The sequence below is a fragment of the Canis aureus genome, chromosome 2, assembly GCF_053574225.1.
Source record: "Canis aureus isolate CA01 chromosome 2, VMU_Caureus_v.1.0, whole genome shotgun sequence".
NCBI lineage: Eukaryota > Metazoa > Chordata > Mammalia > Carnivora > Canidae > Canis > Canis aureus.
In genome coordinates this window covers 62,165,611-62,185,315 of record NC_135612.1, presented here as the reverse complement: position 1 = coordinate 62,185,315, position 19,705 = coordinate 62,165,611, and the positions used below count along the sequence as shown (strand labels likewise).

Here is a 19,705-nt window from a genome sequence, read left to right as displayed (position 1 = left end):
ACTAATACCTCATATAAATGGAATCTTACAGTATTTGACTTTTCAATGACTGGCTTATTTCACTTAGCATAATGCCTTTAAGATTTATCCATGTTGAAGCATGTGTCAGGATTTCTATCCCCTTTTTTAAAAAACCTCAAATCCCATGACCATTATTTATTTCAAAGGTGAATCCTGGTCTTCATGGTGGGCTTATTGGTAGGATTTCTGGTAGCAAGCACAGACACCAAGACTGCCAAACTTTTTGGATTCACTGTTCTGGGGATCAGCTACCCATGGGGTCTGGTCATTTGGGACGAGGAGGTCTTTGATCTGCTTGGAAGCCACTTCTACATATTTCTGATAATTGGCCACCAGGGCTTTGGAGATGGACTTGTAGATTGCATCAGTCTGGGCCATGTGATCACCACCCTTCCCTCGAACTGGCCTGTCCACCCCCAGCAAATCACTCCTTGCCTGGAAGTGGAATAGGTTCCAGTGGCTTGTACTGCAGAGCATGGGGCTGGCTTCTCTAGGGGCTGCCCGTTCACCTTGATGAGGCTGTTGCCCATTTGCTTCACTGCCGAGACCTTGCTCTCACTTCTTTTGGATTTTGTATATAATTGCTGGATCATATGGTAATTCCATTTTTAGCTTTTTGAGGAACCTCCATACTGTTTCCCAGAGTGGCTGTCCCAGTTTGCATTCTCACCAACAGTGCATGAGGGTTCCTTTTTCTCCACATCCTCACCAACACTTAGAATTTTCTGTTTTTGGATAGTAGCCATCTTTATGGGTATGAGGTGGTATCTCATTGTTTTAATTTGCCTTTCCTGAATGATGAGTGATGCTAAGCTTCTTTTCAGGTGCATACTGGCCATCTGTATATACCTTCTTTGGAAAAAATGTCTGTTCAAGTCCTCTACCCATTTTTGAATTACATTGTTTAGTTTTTTTGTTGTTGAATTTTAGGAATTCTCCATTTATTCTGGATAGTAATCCCTTAATAGATTTATCATTTGCAAATCGAAGAATAGGCAACTCATTCTGTGGGTTGCCTTTTCCCCCTGTTGAAACGATCTTTTGATGCACAATATTGGAAACTTCCATGAAGTTCAATTTTTCTGTTTCTTTTCTTGCCTTGCCTGTGCCTTTGGTGTCATGATTAGTTCTCTCTTGATGATAGAATATTTTTCTTCGTGTTTATAGCTGGAATCGATCTAGAATTTATGGAAAGTCCTAAAAGTCAGTTGCTGTATTCATTTCTCCTAAAGCCCTATATTGAGTGGGAAGAAATCTCCAAAACCTCTTCACTTTGATACTTTTTTTTTGGTCCATTGAGGCATTTTATTTGCACGTATGAATTACATCCCTAGAAAAAGAATCCCAGGATTTTCCCTCCTGTGTGTTTTTGTCTTGCTTCTTTGTGGTCCATGATGCCAGCTGAGGTTGTCAGTATAATGAAACCAAACTGGTGGGATGGGAGCAGGTTATTCTGCCATTTTTCTGGGTCTTTCAGTTGTACATCAAATCTGGGGCTGATCACTCCACATTTGTTTAACCTGCCTGTGAGGTTCACAACAATTTTCCCAGCTCTGTGATCATTGATGATTTCAGATTCGCCAATGTAACCATGATTCATCCTCATAGTGAGAAATCGGACGATGACTTTGGAGCATGGCCTGATAAGAACATGGCGTTTGCCTCTCTTTTCAGCATTGTTGATGCTCTTAAGAGCATCTGCCAGGACATTCATGTGCACCATTGTGGCGGCTCCGAGAGATGGTGGAAAGAGCCACGTGGATACTTCTTGGCTCCTGGTTTGTCTCATAGATTGAGGCTTCCCGTAGTTAGCTAGTTGATGATAAACTAAATTTAAAATTTTTTTGAATATTTGGACTCAATAATCAGCTAATCTGATGTTTATTTTGACTTACTTGTAGAGGTATGGAATGAAAAACTAAGAAGTCCAAATCTGCCTAGCTAAACATGGTAAAAGTACTATTTCTGTTTGATTTTTTTTGAGTGTGTGTTTCTTGCCATTTCCTCTCTCATTAGGCTATTGTGGGAGTCTCCCTTCCTGTCTTCTCCACCTAGTGTGCTAGTGATATCTTGAGGGAATTGGTGCATATTTTTATTTTATTTTATTTTTAAATTTAAATGTAATTAATTAACATATTATGTATTATTGGTTCAGAGACAGAGGTTAGTGATTCATCAGTGTTATATAATACCCAGTGCTCATTACGTCATGTACATATTTTTAGATTCTTTTTCATCTGTTTTGAGCTGTTTCTGTCTGCTAAAACCTTTTGCTCAACATGTGGCTGACAAAATAGAACTTGAGGAAAACCTGCTTAGCATAAAACGTACACATCTGGTTAGGTAATAAAGAAAATGAATTTTTGTCACATTATTGAAAAGCATTTAAGGACATTCTTTTACCTTGCTGTGCAGGAAAGTGGAGATGGTTTGGAGATTTAATAATTATGCAAATAACTAGAAATGCCATGCTGTGCCTTTGGAATGCACCAAGCCTCTTAAGCTTCAGTTCTTTCCCACTGAATCCAAACCAACTCATTTTATACTTAATTTATGTATTAAAAAGGTTGAGGGGCACCTGGACAGCTCAGTTGGCTAAGCGTCTGACTCTTGGTTTCAGCTCAGGTCAGGTTGTGAGATAGAGTCCCATGTTGGTCTCTCCACTCAGCAGGGAGTCTCCATGGGATTCTCTCTACCTGCCCTTCTCCTGCTCAAACATATCCTCTCTCTCTTTCTTGTTCTAAAATAAATGAGAAAAATCTTTAAAATGGTTGAATGTCATTCGGTAAAGTTTCTATTCTGCATGACATGGAGCTCAGCCATGTGGGATTCTAGTCCACAGATTCTGTGCAGAGCTGCACCTTAATTATCCATTATTCTCAAAGAACATAAGAATATTCAACTTTTTGTTTTTTTCTTTTGGTTCAGTGAAAAATGTTTATTTCACAAAATACATAGAAACCTTTGCTTTCTGAAACCAGGGAATATATTATTCTAGTCTCTGAGGTGTCTGAGTATTTGGGATTTACTTCCTTGAACATTGACACTTTAAAATTGTCATTTCTACACTGTACCCTTTCTGCCTTTATTAAATAGAGCCCGGATTAATTTATCTTGGATAACTTAGGGCCATATTGTGATCTTCCATATGTTTAAAGCTATTCTCAGGGTCTATAGTATTTGCCTCTTTATCCCTATGCCAAGTGGCCTTGATGCCATGCTTTGAATGATTATATTTCCTTTTTATTGTGTTTTTTTTTTAAATAGTTTATTTATTTTTTTTATTTTAAAGAGAGACAGAGAGCATGAGCAGGGGAAGGAGTAGAGGGAGAGGGACAGAGAGAATCCCAAGCAGACTCCTTACTGAGTGTGGAGCTCAGTCTCATGACCCTGAGATCATGAATTGAGCCAAAATCAAGAGTCGGATGTTTAACTGACTGAGCCACCTAGGCACCCGTCCTTTTTATTGTGTTTTGTGACTATTCTTTCAATTTGCTGTCACATCAATCTGTCTATAAATTACCTATTACACATATTTCTTTTCTTTAGTATATTTGTTTCTAATTTGTTGTGGTATAGGAAATTAAAACCAAGGAATAAGAATTGTACATGAATAGGAAAAGACATCAGTGCCTAAGAAGTTCTTTTATGAGTAAATACAATATGGCCCCTTCTGTGGTTGACAGAAGTTCTTTTTCTTACTGGTTCTTAGATGTCTTTGAGTTGATTAAATGATGTTGCTATTATTTATAAGTCAGTTTTGGGTATGTTAATCAAAATTTTTATTTTCAGATAAATCAAGCCATATTCATTTTTATCTTACAATATTACAAATCCTGTAGTGGAGCTATCCTGTTCATCAAAGCACAGCTTATTATTTAGGGCAGCCTCAATTGATGTAACATATAGACCCCAAATGTCATCTCCAACCCAATAGTTCTTCCTGTCCTGCAAGAGTCCTGCAAGAGTCCTGCAAGAGTCCAGGTCCAGCTTGGCAGCAGTGCTGTTGTTCTGTCATGTAGGACCCAGGCTGACAGTGGCTCTGCCAGCTTTAGCAAATGGCTTCCTGCTGAATTCAGTGACCACAGTGTACCTTTGAGGGGCTCCCTGCTGAACATAAATGCTAACTTCCTAATGGCCTGATTCTCACCATCACATCTGTGTCTGCAACTTTGTGGGGATGGTAAGAATTTGAGAAGGTGGAAGACTGTCTGGAGCCCTGTGGTTGTAGCTGACTTTAAGAGGCAAGTGAACTAAGTTCATTTTGCTTAGTCTCAGCCTATGCTCTTCGTGGAGCTCTTCTTCTGACTAACTAAAGTTGTTCCAAACTAAGGGAGGAGGTGTCCCCTTTTCAATTCTACAAACTTATGTTACATGAATGGCTCCTGTCAAGGGTATTACACCTAGTATGTATGCTGTAGTTTAAGTAATTGTGGTAAATTACAACCATTTTGGAGAACAATTGAACAGTATCCATTGATGTTGAAAAAAATCACACACCCAGGTTAAGAACTCTTCTTCTAGGCCTATACTCTGCAGAAATGATGGTAAAGGAGACATTTGTAAGAATGTTTGCTATAATATTATTTGTAATACTGTAAATCAGAAACATTAAATAACCATAAATAGGAAGTAGATAAATAGAATATTTATATAGTAGATTACTATACAGGAGTTAAAGCAAATTCATTCACTTACTCACAAAATAGTTATTGAATGCCTATTTTATGCAAGCCACTCATCTAGCTATTGGGGTTATGGCTGTGAATAATACAGATAAACTCCTTTTTTTAAGGAGTTTCTAATCTCGTGGGGAGACAGATCCTCAATGGGATACATGAAGTAGATTGTATGGTAGACTGATAAGGGCTGAGAAGAGATAATAAAGCAGTGAAGGGGGGTGCTAAGGGTTAGGCATGGGAGTAGGACATGAAAGCTTAGATTGGGTGGACAGGAGCAAAGACCTGAGGAGATGAGGGATCTAGCTTTGCTGAGGAAGAACTTTTTGGGTCATGAAACATGAGACTGCAGAGGGTAGGGAGCAGAAAAGAGCCTGGCTAGGACACAATAAACAGTCTATGTCAAAGTGGACTGAGCTGTGTGGAAAAAATCAAATTGTAGAATTATGTATGAAGTAGCACACTATTCCTGTTAACAACTTCTAGAGGAGAAGTTCTTAATCTAAATAAAATACATATGATTATAAAAGAAATCAATTCTATTGAAATAATTGTAACATTTTGAAACAGATTTGTGTTATAAAAGTGCTTTGTTATCAGAGCATTAAGTAACAAGGCAATACATAGGCAGTTTAAAATCTCATCCTTTAAAGATCCATCAGAGTGAAGGCCATCATTGCTAGTTTGAATGGGGCTTTTAAACTGTGGGATGGCCTTTGACTTGCCTGCTTCCAAGTGTCTGTCCATCAACACAGTTTTAGGGAGTCACAGAGTAAAATGCATAGCTGGACCATCCATGTGAGAACATAGGACCTGGCCATTTGGAGTCTGATCAATTAACCATCAGGCACAAAGCTGCCTAGGGGTTGTGTGGCTCCATCACCTAAGCACTTGGAGACAATCTGGCACCTGGTCTGGCACCTCTATTATAATTTTTAAGTAGTGTGAGTGTAAATGTAACAACTATAATGTGATAGGAAAATCTGAATTTTCTTGATGATGAAGTCATGAAGTCACAGGCACTACTAATATTATATTCTTGCCCACATTTATGGCTGAAAGAAATGATGAAGTTTGGTTAGAAGTTAATGAAACTAAAGGTGATTTTTTTTTTCTGTCCAAATCCTGGGACACCCTTATATCTGCCTGTGAATGCCAGGATAAGAATCTTTTTCTAAAACAATATATTGTTCAAGGCTACACACACACACACACACACACACACACACACACATTTACAAACACTAAATTTATGATTGTGATTGTTTGTTCTGGTGGGTCTCAGACTAAGGATGGTGTATAATATCCCAGAATATGTTATAAAAATTATTGTGGTATTTATAGTATAAAATCAAACCTGAAACCTCTTAATATCCAGCAGATTTGTAGACCAGAGCCCAGTTCTTTCTCACATTATGCATTTACTTCAGTGGTCCTGTTTATTGGTAGAAAAGTTGCTGTTATGATAAAGGTGGTGTCCCTGTTTGGCCAGTGTGATTACGTGGGCTCAAATCCCAGCTTCTCCATTTACCACTTATAATACTTTCAGCACATTATTGGACATATGTGTCTTAGTTTTGTCACCTGTAACATTAGGATTGTAACAAGAGCATAGTGGCAGTGCTCACCTCATAGGATTGACAAGAGGATCTAATTAGAGTAGACTTGTGGATCTTCTGGCACAGCATCTAGCTTATAGACTGTGCTAATAAGGGCTACTTGTTATTAGGGCCGTCACTATAACCATTTCTGACATTTGAGAAGCTTTGGTTTAATATTTTCATTTTATAACATCCCTTAATTTCGAACGTGTTTATGGCAAATAATTTATTTTAAATGTTTGTATACTTTTCAAAAAGGCTTTGATTACACCATTTTGCTTAATAACAGTAATGGGTAAGTAGGATTTCTGGAGCAGACCCACACATCTCACTAGTTGTGTGATGTTGGATGAGGGATTTGACCTCTTTGCTTTTGGTCCCTTATCTGAGAAAAGGGAAGAATGGTAGCATTTTCATCATAGGATGAGGGATGATTTGATGAGTCAATATATATGAAGCTTCTAGACAGGTGTCTGGCACATAATAAATACTCAATAAATCTAATTCTTATTCCCTCTCCTCCTCCTCCTAGCCCTTGGCAATTTCATTCTACCTCTGACTCATGTGCTGGAGTCAGCATCTGCAGTTCCTTGGTCTCCTCAAAGTTAGAAAACATTCCTTTAGTGTCTGCTGTGTGCAGTGTGCCTGGAGCCCATTTACTTATCCCTTCAATCAGGTTTCAAATGCTGGAGATAGACTGGGAATAAGGCCCTGAACCTAGAACCTGCCCTTGCTGAGATTTAATGAAGATGTTTTCAAGATGCAAAGGGCATGAAGAGGAAGGAGTTGGAGTGCCTACAATTCCTAGGAAAGGAGGGCCAGGCTCTGGGGAAGGAGAGGGGGTTTCTGCTTAAACTGAGTAGAGATTTACCTACATAAATAAGGCCAGAGTGACAGTCTAGGCATTGGTGGTTTCTGGAACCTGCTCTGGCTTCTTTGGGGCCTTTCTAGACAGTGTGGTTTGGACATGCTGTGCCTGTGGAGTGATGATAGGCAGTGCTGTGCTTTATTCTCCCTTCAGCCCTAAGCTCAGAAGTGAGCTGATAATTGCACTTTAGGAAGGTAATGGTAGAAGGTGGTGTGGAGGAAGGCCAATGACCTTGGTAATAGCATGGGCAAGGACAATAGGGGACAGGAACACCTTTGCAGGCAGGGCTGGCCACCTGACCAGCCTGGTGCCCAGACAGTGCCCAGCATACAGGACTTGGGCTGCAAATGCTTTTGGAATAAATGGATGAGGCACTTCAGGGATAGAATTATATAGTGCTCCAGTTTCCAGCTCCATTCGTCTAGCAGATGGTAGATAGTTAACCGAAGGCATAGTGTGGAAAGAGGATTGCATTTGAGGGAAAGACAATTGAGTGTGATTTCAACATGTTGACTTTGAGGTACTCTGGGGCTTCAGTGTATTGGTTATAAGTCTAGAGTTGTGATCCCAGTTGAAATGGAGGGAGTGGGTAGAGGAGCAAAAAGAAGCCCATGGAAGGAGCTCTTGCATCTCCGACCATTATCTGTTTGGCAGACTGCTATCAAATCCATACCTCTATCCAGGCCTTCTCTCCTAAACAACACCAGTCCAGCCATCCTCCAGATAGCTTTCCCTCACAGCCATCCACTCACTGTGCTCAGGGCAGAGCTCATCATTTCCCGGAACATGGCTTTCCTTCTCATTTCCCAATTCTTTCCAATAGCCCTGGAGTCCTTTAGTCGCTGGCCAAAAATGTGATGTTTTCTCTTGGATAAAATTTAATAAAATTTCAGTTCCTCAGAATGCTTAAAATGAAAGGCTCTAATTTCTCTGAGTTTTGTTTGAAGGGGCTTATTTAAAAAGATCTTTTTAAAATTTTATTTTACTTTATTAAAAATTTTATTTGAGTATAGTTGACGCACAATGTTAACATTAGTTTCAGGTGTATGACATAATGATTCAGGATCATACTTTATGCCATGCTTCCTGCAAGTGTAGCCACCATCTGCTAAAATATTGTCTACTAGCTTTTTCCACCATTCTTGTCTCACTTCCAGATCTTCACATGGTTCATTCCTTCACCCCCTTCAGATCTCTGCCTAAGCATGACTCTCTTGAGAGGCCTTTTCTGATCTCACCTTAGCCCTAATAGCACCCTGCATCTTGGCCTTGTTTGTTTTTGTTTCATGCCATTTAGCACTGTAGGCTTGGCTAATTTTTTTTTATCACTTGTCATTAACTGCTTAAAAAAAAAATCTTTCTCCTTCACTAGAATTGAGGGGAGGGATGTTGTCTTTTTTTACCATTGTATTTCCTGTTCTTTGCAGGTATTGCTCTGTAGTAGGTATACAGCCATGTATGATATGTCATGTTAGGTCGAGTTTACAAATTTGGAAGTTTGAGCTCAACAGAGTTACTTACAGAAGATCAGGTTACATTACTAAATAATAAAGCCAGTGACTGATTGCATCCCTTGGGATTTTTACACTTAGTTAAGCTGACTTCTAGATAAGACAAATTATTATAAGCTTGTATTTTCACTCACCATAGGTACCAAACTACTCAAAATAGAATATATTAGTGGAAATAGATGTTATAGTTGGATATTTCTGATCATTAAAAAAATAATTTTCCCCCCAAATTTAGGAGGAGGATATGGCAAAAAAAGTGGCCGTAGTAAAAGATGGAGGGAAATGCTGAAGCTGCCTCCTGTCAGCCAGTGCAGAGAGCTTAGACATTCTATTGGTGAGTAAGCAGTGCCAGCCTGAAGATCATGTCTGGCATCATAACATTTGTTAGATGTTATTCTTTTACAGAGTTATACATACTCATTGTTCTATATGGAACAGAAGAGTAATAAAGTAAAAGTTTCTCTCCCCGTGACCCAACTAATCATCTCTCTAGAAGTGGACATGGTATTTTCAAGGTTCACCCATGCTGTAGCATGAATAAGTACTTAATTCCTTTTTCTTGGCAAATAACACTCCATCATATGGATATATCCATATGGATATGGATATATATATTTATTTACCAATCATTGGTTGATAGATGAGTTATTTCCTTTTGTCTATTATGAATAATGCTGCTAGAAACATTCATATACAAGCATTTTCCTTGTGTTTGTGGTAGAGCACACATAAAAATTGCCATTTTAAACATTTTTTGAAAAGATTTATTAGAGAGAGAGAAAGCGAGAGAGCGGGAGCATGCACACATGGCAGTGAGGGACAAAAGGAGAGGAAGACAAGCAGACTCTGTGCTGAGCATGGAGCCAGACATGGGGCTCAGTCTCATGGCCCTGAGATCATGACCTGAGCTGAAACCAAGAGTCCAATGCTTAACTGACTGTGCTGCCTAGGGGCCCCTCGTTTTAATCATTTTTAGATACAAAGTGCAGTGGCATTAATTTAGATTTTGTATGTATGTACTACATTTTGTGTATCCATTCATCTGTTGATGGACATTTGGGTTGTTTCTCCACTTGGCTATTGTGAATAATGCTGTTAGGAGCATTGGTGTATAAATGTTTGAGTCCCTGTTTTCAATTCTTTTCTGTATATATGCTCCATTGGAATTGCTGGATAATATGGTAATTCTATATTTAATTTTGTAAGGCACTACCAGAGTGTTTTCCAGTGTGGCTACACCATTTTATGTTCCCACCAGCAATATATGATTCCAGTTTCTTCATGTCCTCTCTGACACTTTTTATTTTCCATTTTGTTTTTAGTACAGCCATCTGAGTGGGTGTGAAAGGGTATCTCATTGTGAGTTTTTATTTATTAAGAAATCTCTACACCCTACGTGGGGCTCCAACTCACAACCTTGAGATCAAGAGTCACATGCTTCTCTGACTGAGTCAGACAGGTGCCCCTATCTCATTGTGTTTTGATTTGTATTTCCCATGATTAATGATGTTGAACATTTTTCTATGTGCTTATTAGCCATTTGTGTATCTTCTTTGGAGAAATATCTATTCAAATCCTTTGCCATTTTTTTAAAAGTAGGCTTTGTGCCCAGTGTGGAGCCCAATGTGGGGCTTGAACTCATGACCCTGAGACCAAGAGTCAGACACTTAATTGATCCACCCAGGTATCCCCTTTGTCCATTTTTCAATTGGATTGCATTTTCATTGTTGAAATGTAAGTGTTCTCTATATATTTTAGTTACTAGACTCTTATTAGATATTTGATTTCCAAATATCTTCTCCCATTCTGTGTTTTCCTTTACTTTCTTGGTGATGTTCTTTGAAGAACACAAGTTTTATTTTGATGAAGTCCAATTGATCTATTTTTTTCTTTTGTGGCTGTGCTTTTGGTGTCATATCTAAGAAACCACTGCTTAATCGAAAGTCACAAAGATTTACACCTATGTTTTCTGCTAAGAGTTTTATAGTTTTAGCTCTTACATTTAGGTATTTGATCCAGTTGTAGTTAATTTTTGGGTATGGTGTGATGTAGGGATCCAGTTTCATTCCTTGCATTGGATATCCATTTATTCCTGAATATTTCAGACTATTTTTTCACCATTGAATTGTCTTAGTGCCTTTATAAAAAATCAACTGACTGAAGGTGATGGTTTATTTCTTTTTTTTTTTTTTGTTTTTTTTTTCAATTTTTATTTATTTATGATAGTCACAGAGAGAGAGAGAGAGAGGCAGAGACACAGGCAGAGGGAGAAGCAGGCTCCATGCACCGGGAGCCCGATGTGGGATTTGATCCCGGGTCTCCAGGATCGCGCCCTGGGCCAAAGGCAGGCGCCAAACCGCTGCGCCACCCAGGGATCCCCTGATGGTTTATTTCTAGACACTTGTGAGGATACACATGTTTGTATTTAGGCCCACCCAGATAATCCAGGACAGTCTTCCATCTCAAGATCCTTGACTTAATCATATTTGCAAAGGCCCTTTTTTCAAATAAGATTGTATTTATAGGGATTAGGACCTGATGCCTTAGGAGGGCCATTATTCAACCTGTTACAGATGGTAACTCTAGGCTTAACCTTTTGAGGAACTGGCAAACTGTTTTTCAAAGTAGCTGCATATCTTACATCCCCACCAGCAATATATGAGAGTTCCAGTTTCTCTACTTCCTTGCCAACACTTATTTTCATTATAGCCACCTTCATGAGTGTGATTTACATTTCACTAATGACTAATGTTGAGCATCTATTTATGTGATTATTGGCCATGCTTCTTTGGGCCAACTGATATTTGATCCATAGTGTTAATAGTGATTTTTTTCTGCATATAGCACCAAGTGATTAGTATGGAGGTTGATTCCATTATTTGACATTTACATTGTAATTAAGATATTATAAACTTTACTTGGGGACTATTTATGCTATTTAATATATTCATAGGGTTATAGAAACATTTTCAAAAAGAAAAGAAACATTTTCATGTCTTTGCATATTAATTACCTCAGTATGCTTCTGTTTCTTTGGGGGTAGGTTTTAGTGCACAGAATAAAGTGAATTACATTAAATGTCCCATTAGTTAACTTTTCCCCCCAGTTCATGCTTTTTTTAAAATTAATTTATTTTTATTGAGATATCATTTACATATAACATTGTATAAGTTTAAAGTGTACAACACCTTCAGTTAACTTTGAAATGTCATCATTTATTTGCTTTCATGTACCCAGCACGGGGTATGGCACTACCAATACAGTGACTAAGCAACAGATGTGACCTCTGCCCTCTTGGCAGAGATGGTTATAAAATAAAGAATTGTAGAAGTAAACGTAATTACAGCAGTAAGCCCTTTGAAGGAAAAGAGACAGACTGCTGGGTAAGTACAAGGGCCCCAAGGTAGGGCAGAGCATGGCAATTTCCATGGACTTGAGAAAGGGTAGTCTTCCTGGAGTGTAGATGAAGAGTGGCACTGGATGAGAGGAAAGGAGGGGGCTGGGCTCATGGGCCAGTGAGGGCATTTATATTAGAAAGCCAGCGCTGTCAGATTTTCAGTGGAGGGATAACATAAGTGGATGCAGTTTTTGAAGGGCACCTTGGACTTCAGTGTGAGGACTGTGATTTAGAGTGGTGAGAGGGGGCAGGAAAGCTGAATGAAAAACTTTTGCCATTGTGCGAGCAAGAGATGATAAAGCCCAGCCTTCGCCAGAGGCCATGAAACTGAATGACTATGAGAAATCCTTAAGATGTAGAATCTGATTGACTTATGTGAGGAAGTAGGAAGGGTGGAGGTACTAAGGATGACTTCCAGGTCTGATCTACCCACTGAGATCAGGTTCACAGCATGAGGAGCTGTTTTGGATGGAAGCTGTATATTCATGTTTAGATATCAAAAGAGGCTGGGCTGTAGGAGTGAATCTAGGAGATATCTGTGTCTCCCTGATATTTCAGAGTCACATGACTGGGAATGTAAATTCTCCCTAGAGACAGAAGGATGAGAAGAAGCACTCTCACATCCTGGTATGGCTCAGGTGAAGCAGACTGAGGGGAACTAGTCAGATGGGTCTGTGTGCAGTATAGGGAGTGGAGAGGTCAAGAGAACAGAAGACCAAGATGGCTCCAGGCAGGAGTCATAGAGGCTGTTGCAGAGAAGTTGAGCAGCCATTGGATTCATCCCTAAAGTCAAAGTCTTTGTTTCCATCTCTAGAACAATGCTCAGCCACAGTTTTATTAAGCGATTGAATAAAGGAATGAATGAATTGGTGACCTTAGTTGGAGTTGGCTGGGCAACTCCTTAGCTGGAGTTGCTTCAGGGCAGATGTACAAGCTGACTTTATCACTGAAAAGAATGTTTCTACTGAGATACCCCCTACTTTGTATGTAGCTCTTTATTTGATTAGTTTACATATGCATTTGATTTAGTGTGATAGTAAGCATATTTTGGGTTTTTCTAATTGTTATCCTTTGGTGGTTCTAAATTTATGGATGCTAGAGAATCCATAAGCTATAAAATCACTTTGAAAATAAGAAAGAGAGCTTCTGATAAGTGGCTCATGCTCATCCTAGTCTCAGAATTTGGTGCACTTAGAAACACCAGTCTCTTGATTAGCTGGTTCCCTTTCCAACACTGCCCATCAGGAGAGTGCCTCTTAGGAGTGGACCTGGGCTCTGGTGCCCTGAGGGCTCTAGCCCCAGAAGGCTTCTGTGTGGTTCTCCCTTCCTGTGTCCTGAGTTCCATGTGGGGCATGGCCTCTCTCTCTCTCTTCCCATTTCTGCTCATTCATGGCTGGGATAATAGATGGTTCACTTTGTAGTCTCTGAGGGATCAAAAGAAGAGACTGGGTCTTCTGTATCCTGCAGGACCAGGACCTCTGATGGAAAGACAGAGGAGGCTGTCTACTGCTTCTGAGACATCATATTTTGTGGCACATTTCTGTGATTTATAGTATTGAATTTTAGTAATATATAAAATCTAATGCATGGAAAAGTGAAACCATTAATAGAATTGTGAGCCAGATAAGGTTTTTTGTGACTATATAAATGCTAGATTTTTAAAGATTGATTTAGAGAAACATTTTTTAAAATATTATTTATTTATTCATGAAAGACACACAGAGAGAGGCAGAGACATAGGCAGAAGGAGGAGCAGGCTCCTCACAGGGAGCCCAATGTGGGACTCAATCCCCAGACCTGGGATCACACTTGAGCTGAAGGCAGATGGTCAACTGCTGAGCCACCCAGGTGTCCCAAGAAACATTTTTTCTTAAAATTCCTGGATTAGCTCCCTGCTCAGCAGAGTCTGCTTTTCCATATCCCTTTACCCCTCCCCCCAGCTCATGCTGTCTCTCTCAAATCTCTAAAATCTTTTAAAAATAAATAAATAAATTCCCTGATTATATTACTTCCTATGGGTTCTGTGATGTTGCTGTCATTTCTCTAATATTCTGTTATGATCATGTATCCGAGAAACCATCAAGGAGCCAACACCGATGCAAGCGCACGAGGATTTATTTGCAAGCTCGAGCTTGGGTCCAAGTACCCAACACAGGGCAGCAGGGACTTGGACCCGGAGGTTAAGAGGCGTAGCAGTTTTATAGGGGCCAGTGGCCAATGAGATTGTAACACACACAGAAAGTTGCATAGTCCTGTTGGTCCACACGCAGGTGGCCAATTGAATTACAATTTACCCTATAGTGACTGTTTGAACTAGCCTATCACTCTGGTCAGAATTGGCACGGTTTGGCGGGCAAAAGGCAGGGTTTATATTCTCTGGTGGCTAGGGGATCTTTGTTAAATTCCTTGGGTCCCACAATCATCAGTGTGAAAATTTTAAATTGCTGTAAGATGGAGCAGATTCTATATGTGATTAAATATTTAGAAATAGAAAAAGGACTTAACTGGGATGCCTGGGTTGCCTAGTGGTTGACCATCTGCCTTCAGTTCAGGTCGTGATCCTAGGGTCCTGGGATTGAGTCCTGCAACAGGCTCCCTGCAGGAAGCCTGCTTCTCCCTCTGCCTATGTCAGCTACCTGTCTCTGTGTCTCTCATGAATAAATAAATAAAAATCTTAAAAAAAAAAAAGAAGAAAAAGGACTTTACTGAATAAATCATCACCTATGTTCCCACCACCCAAATATAAGTGGAAGATTTTAGAATTAAGGTCTTTTTGAGCCACACATCATTTTTGCTACTGTACCTGAGCCAATCTAAAAAAAAAATTGGATTGAAAAAATAAAAAATAAAAAAATAAAAAAATTGGATTGGGTAAAATTAGAGGTTTTCCCATGAGGTGCCTGTATCAATGCTGTCCAGTCTGGATGTCCCTGTTGTCTACCCATCGCACTGTAAGACTACTCTGTCCCCAGGATCAAACTCCCCCTGTTGATCTGGCCCCTCAGTCACATGCTGTGCTGAGACCCTTCAAGCGCTGTGGGTGGAGGGCAGTGGTCTCATTTTCCAGAGGAGTGTGAGGTGCATGCCAAGTGGCCTGACCTCATCTCAGACCTCCTCGTGCTCTTTCACTTCACCCTGCTTCTTTCTGGAAAAACCCAGGGGGCTCTTACCTTATGTTTATGTTTTTAAAGGTCTTTCGAAAATGTGCCTTACCTCATGTGATCATTTACTCAGGAGATTAGAGTTATGATAGAAATTTACATAGTATCCGAGCTTTAGGATATAGGCCTAAAAAGTGCAAATAATCTTAAATTCTTCCTGCTTGCACTTAAATTAAGACTTATAGCTTCCTTTACAAGTAAGGGCTGAGATCTAGCAGTTAATTAAGAGTTCTGGATGTAATTAAAAGTAGTCCAAGAAAAAAATCTGAAAAGCCTGAGTGGAATCCATCTCTAATAACCAAGTATTTTTTAGTATCTGGGGATGATATAAACATAAAATGCAAAACAAACTGAAATATACCTGTAACTACCCACACACACAGCCCAAATAAATTTAAACTTTAGACATTTGGCTTTGCCAAATAAGCCAGATTAACTCGGAGTGCAATGTTTTCTTCCTGGTCAGGCTGTTACCTCCTGACCCACTGCCATGGCATCTTCCCCTGATCTCCCTGGCTGTGGAGCACTTCTGCAGCCCTAGGTGTCCCAAAGGGCTCCCCATCCCACAGGTGTAACTCTGGCCATCTGCTTTGCAGCCCCTTCTTCTGCTCATGGGACCAAGTCAGCCCCTCCTTCCGTTTCCCCAGTGCTGCCTCCACCATACAGATGTTGTTGCCCACAATACACCCAGAGTCCAGGACTGTCCTTCTCCCAGCTCCTCTCATCTATTCCACTCACAGGCTCTCATCTCCATGAGAGGTACTACCTTTTGACCACATCAGCTTCCTCATCATCCCCTCAGTAGAGAATGGGTTCCTTGAGAATAGGGCTTTTGTGGTGCCTGTTGTAATGTCCTCACTGAGGAGGGAGACTGGACCAAATTTGAATAAGTTGCCTTCTGAAATTCATTTGTTACCAGAGAATTGGCCTCTTCCTTCCCACTCTGCTGCCTGTGTTCTGGTCCAGCTGCTCCACTGCTGGCTAGTCCCCTTATCCCAGCCTGTACTGCCTCCACTTCACCTCCGCTGCCCCAGGATCCTAGTGGCCTCAGGACTGAGCAGTTCCCAAAAGCTAGCTCTCTGCTTTGCTTAAGATGGTACACTCATTATTGTGAGGAGTCAATGAAATAATGCACAGAAAGGACTCAAAATAGTACCAGATACACTGTAAAAGGTGGCTCAATACTCGTTACTATGTTTCTCTCTCTTCCTTCTAGGGTAGAGAGAACTTCCTTGGTGTGATATCAAGGCTGGTGGAAAATATGATCCCAGCCTTTTTTTTTTCCTTTCCAGTTTTTCAAACTTCATTTGCCTCTACATTTTGCTTCCCTGATTCCCCTCTTCAGCCACTATGAACTGCGTGTAGTGTCAGTCACTTATGTTCCACATCTCTTGGTCCATAGACTACACGAAGAATTAAAATATGGTACAGTAATACATATTATAATTATATTCCATGTAATCTGGAAATGACTAAGTGTGGTAGGAGTCATAAAAAAGAAAATATTCTGTACTGATCACATTTTGCCAAGGATAGTATTTCTAATATCTTGATATTTCTTTTTCTACATTTCTTTGCTTCTGTAGAAGTACTGTTTGTCCTTTTTGGTTTCTTCATTTTTTAATTTCTCTCCTATCTTATTATTAGAACTCCTCAAGTAATTCTTTTTTTAATATAGGGTGAATGGAAAGTAAAGTTTCGGAGTTCTTAAATTTTGGAAAATGTCCCTTTTTTGACTTCTTGTTTGATAGTTACAGAATTGAGTATTTCTACCTTCCTTGAACCCTGAACTTTGAAAACATTGGTGTACTAGTTTCTGGCTTTGTTAATACAGTGTCTCTGATGCATTGCATGTTGTAGCTAACCTTTTGTTCTTTCTCAGAGGTTACCTTGTTTTTCCTTACTGTCGGGAATGTCACTGGGGTGCCTCTGGATGTGAGTCAGCTGCCATAAATTATGTTTAGCACTTAGTAGGGCTCTAAATCTTTGGCCCCTTGACCAGTCATTCTGATCAGGACTGGGTAACCCACCCACTTCAGCAAGGCTCTAGGCAGGTGGGCGGGGCTCCCCTGTTCTAGGTGTGTGGGCAGAGTTCCCTGATCTAGATGTGTGCCGGGGCTCCCATGATCTAGATATGAAGGTGGGGCTCCCATGCTGGGCTCTAGGCATGTGGGCAGGGCTCCTTTACAAAAGTCCAGCTTGTCTCTAGGGCTTAAGCTGAGTGATTCTTTAATAATCCAACCCAGCAGCTTTCTCTCTTCCAGGTAATCCTCAAATTTCTGACTCCTATGGATACCCTTTATTCATTTTCCATGTTGGGTTTCATTCTTTTTGTTGTGGCTTTGGTTTTTGTTTTAATTTTTTTATGATTTCTTTAGGAATCTGGGAGAAAAAGTAGGCAGACCTGTATGCTCCATTTGCAAATCTTAGCTGAAAATAAGGAACATTTCTGAACTCTTGAATTTGGGAGGAAAGTGTTAAAAACTCTCAACGTTTGAAAAACATCACCTTTTTACTGCCTGTGTCTTTTGTTTTTTGTTTTTTAAATATAGAATCCCTAAAATAAAATGTGGTAGTAAAATTGGACAAAATAGGTAGTAGAATTTTAGCCATTCTGTTTTTTGTTAAAAACAAGCGACTGTGCATTGACAACCAAAATATTTTTATTATTATTATTTTTTTAATTTTTATTTATTTATGATAGTCACACACACAGAGAGAGAGGCAGAGACACAGGCAGAGGGAGAAGCAGGCTCCATGCACCGGGAGCCCGACATGGGATTCGATCCCAGGTCTCCAGGATCGCGCCCTGGGCCAAAGGCAGGCACCAAACCGCTGCGCCACCCAGGGATCCCTATTATTATTATTTTTAATGGGAGTTCAATTTGCCAACATATAGCATATCACCCAGTGCTCATCCCGTCAAGTGACCCCCTCAGTGCCCGCCACCCAGTCACCCCAACGCCCTGCCCACCTCCCTTTCCACCAAAATATTTATCTCATTGCCTATACCTTTCTATTTGTAAATTCAGCGACCTAAGTAGTATTGTTTAGATTCTTAGAATTACTTGGCATGAATAAAACCTGTAATTGAGGAATTTGTTATGGCTTGCTTACTTTTCATGAATTTTATTTAATTCTTTGGCTTTAGAGCCACTTTACGAGTACTTCATTTATAGTGTTCATTTCAGGTTCAGAGCCACTGCTAAAAGAGCAATTGATTTCCTTGCTGATGTTTAAATTAACCTATTTTGAAGATAACATTTTTGTTTTATATTCCTCTTGACACTTTGACTAAATATTAGTGCCATGTTCTCAAAACAGTATCAGTGTTTGGGGTAAGGTTAAGGTATATAAACTATTACCCCATTGAAAAGAAAAAAAAAATAAAACCAATGGCAGTTAAAAATAATTAAGCATATATAATGTTTGTAACTTGTAAAAGTGTAGTAAGGTAGCAAAACGGAAAAATGTTTTTAAAAATGTACTTGTGTACATTCCTGGGATGTATTTCATATACGTGCAGTTTGTGCCAAGTACACTGGGTGGCTAGATCCTGCAGAAGGATGGAGCCCCTCTCTCCCTTGGCTGTGATCTTGACTGCTCAGTTCCCTGGGGAATAATGCTCCCCTGCATAATTCCTTTTGGAGGGGAGCAGGGACATTTCCAGTTATGCTTCACACACCTTTATCAGTTCTCCAGTCTTTGTCTCTGTCCAGGTATTAATAAAATTCCTGATAACCCAGTCTATATTAGTAAACAAACAAGTATTTTTAAAAACACCCAAATACTATTTTTGACTTTTATTTTATCAGGTGAAAACAGCAAAGTTCAGAAAGCACTTTCTTTCTTTCTTTTTTTTTTTAAGATTTTATTTATTTATTCATGAGAGACACAGAGAGAGAGAGAGGCAGAGACACAGGCAGAGAGAGAAGCAGGCTCCATGCAGGGGGCCCGATGTGAGACTCGATCCTGGGACTCCAGGATCACACTCTGGATCAAAGGCAGGTGCTAAACTGATGAACCACCCAGGGATCCCTAGAGAGCACTTTCTGAATTGTAAGGATTATATTTGTTTATTTCCTATCCCCTCTCTTCACCCAGAAAAGGATTATAGCAGTCTTTGTGACAAGCAGCCCATAGGAAGACTTCTCTTCAGGCAATTCTGTGATACAAAATATGATCTAAAGGGATGCATCGAATTCCTGGATGCAGTGGTAAGCAATTTATCTCAGTGTTGAACTACTCAATCTTGTGTTTTTGAAAATTAACAGATTAGATCTAAAAACTTGGGTCTCTGAAGTTAAGTAGACCCTGACAATGATGGTAAGAATGGATAAACTAGTTTCTTGGTGTCATGTTTCCTTGGTATGGAAATCCCTATATAATATTCCCCCTTATCCATGATTTTGCTTTCCATAGTTTCAATTACCTGTGGTCAGCTGTAGTCCAGAAGCAGATGACCCT

The 19,705-nt window shown here is 39.8% G+C and overlaps 1 protein-coding gene and 1 pseudogene across 11 annotated transcripts in view; one reads left to right on the top strand and one right to left on the bottom strand.

Moving 5' to 3' along the window:
* GRK4 (G protein-coupled receptor kinase 4) overlaps positions 1-19,705 on the top strand; it is a 98,203-nt gene that overhangs the window by 15,797 nt on the left and 62,701 nt on the right. For all 11 annotated transcript variants that reach the window (XM_077875853.1, XM_077875891.1, XM_077875918.1 and 8 more), the window contains exons 2-3: positions 8,916-9,014; positions 19,343-19,455. In XM_077875853.1, the coding sequence (XP_077731979.1) occupies positions 8,916-9,014; positions 19,343-19,455 (212 nt within the window). The remainder of the gene's footprint in view (positions 1-8,915; positions 9,015-19,342; positions 19,456-19,705) is intronic.
* LOC144290793 (small ribosomal subunit protein uS8 pseudogene) lies at positions 1,317-1,764 on the bottom strand (annotated as a pseudogene).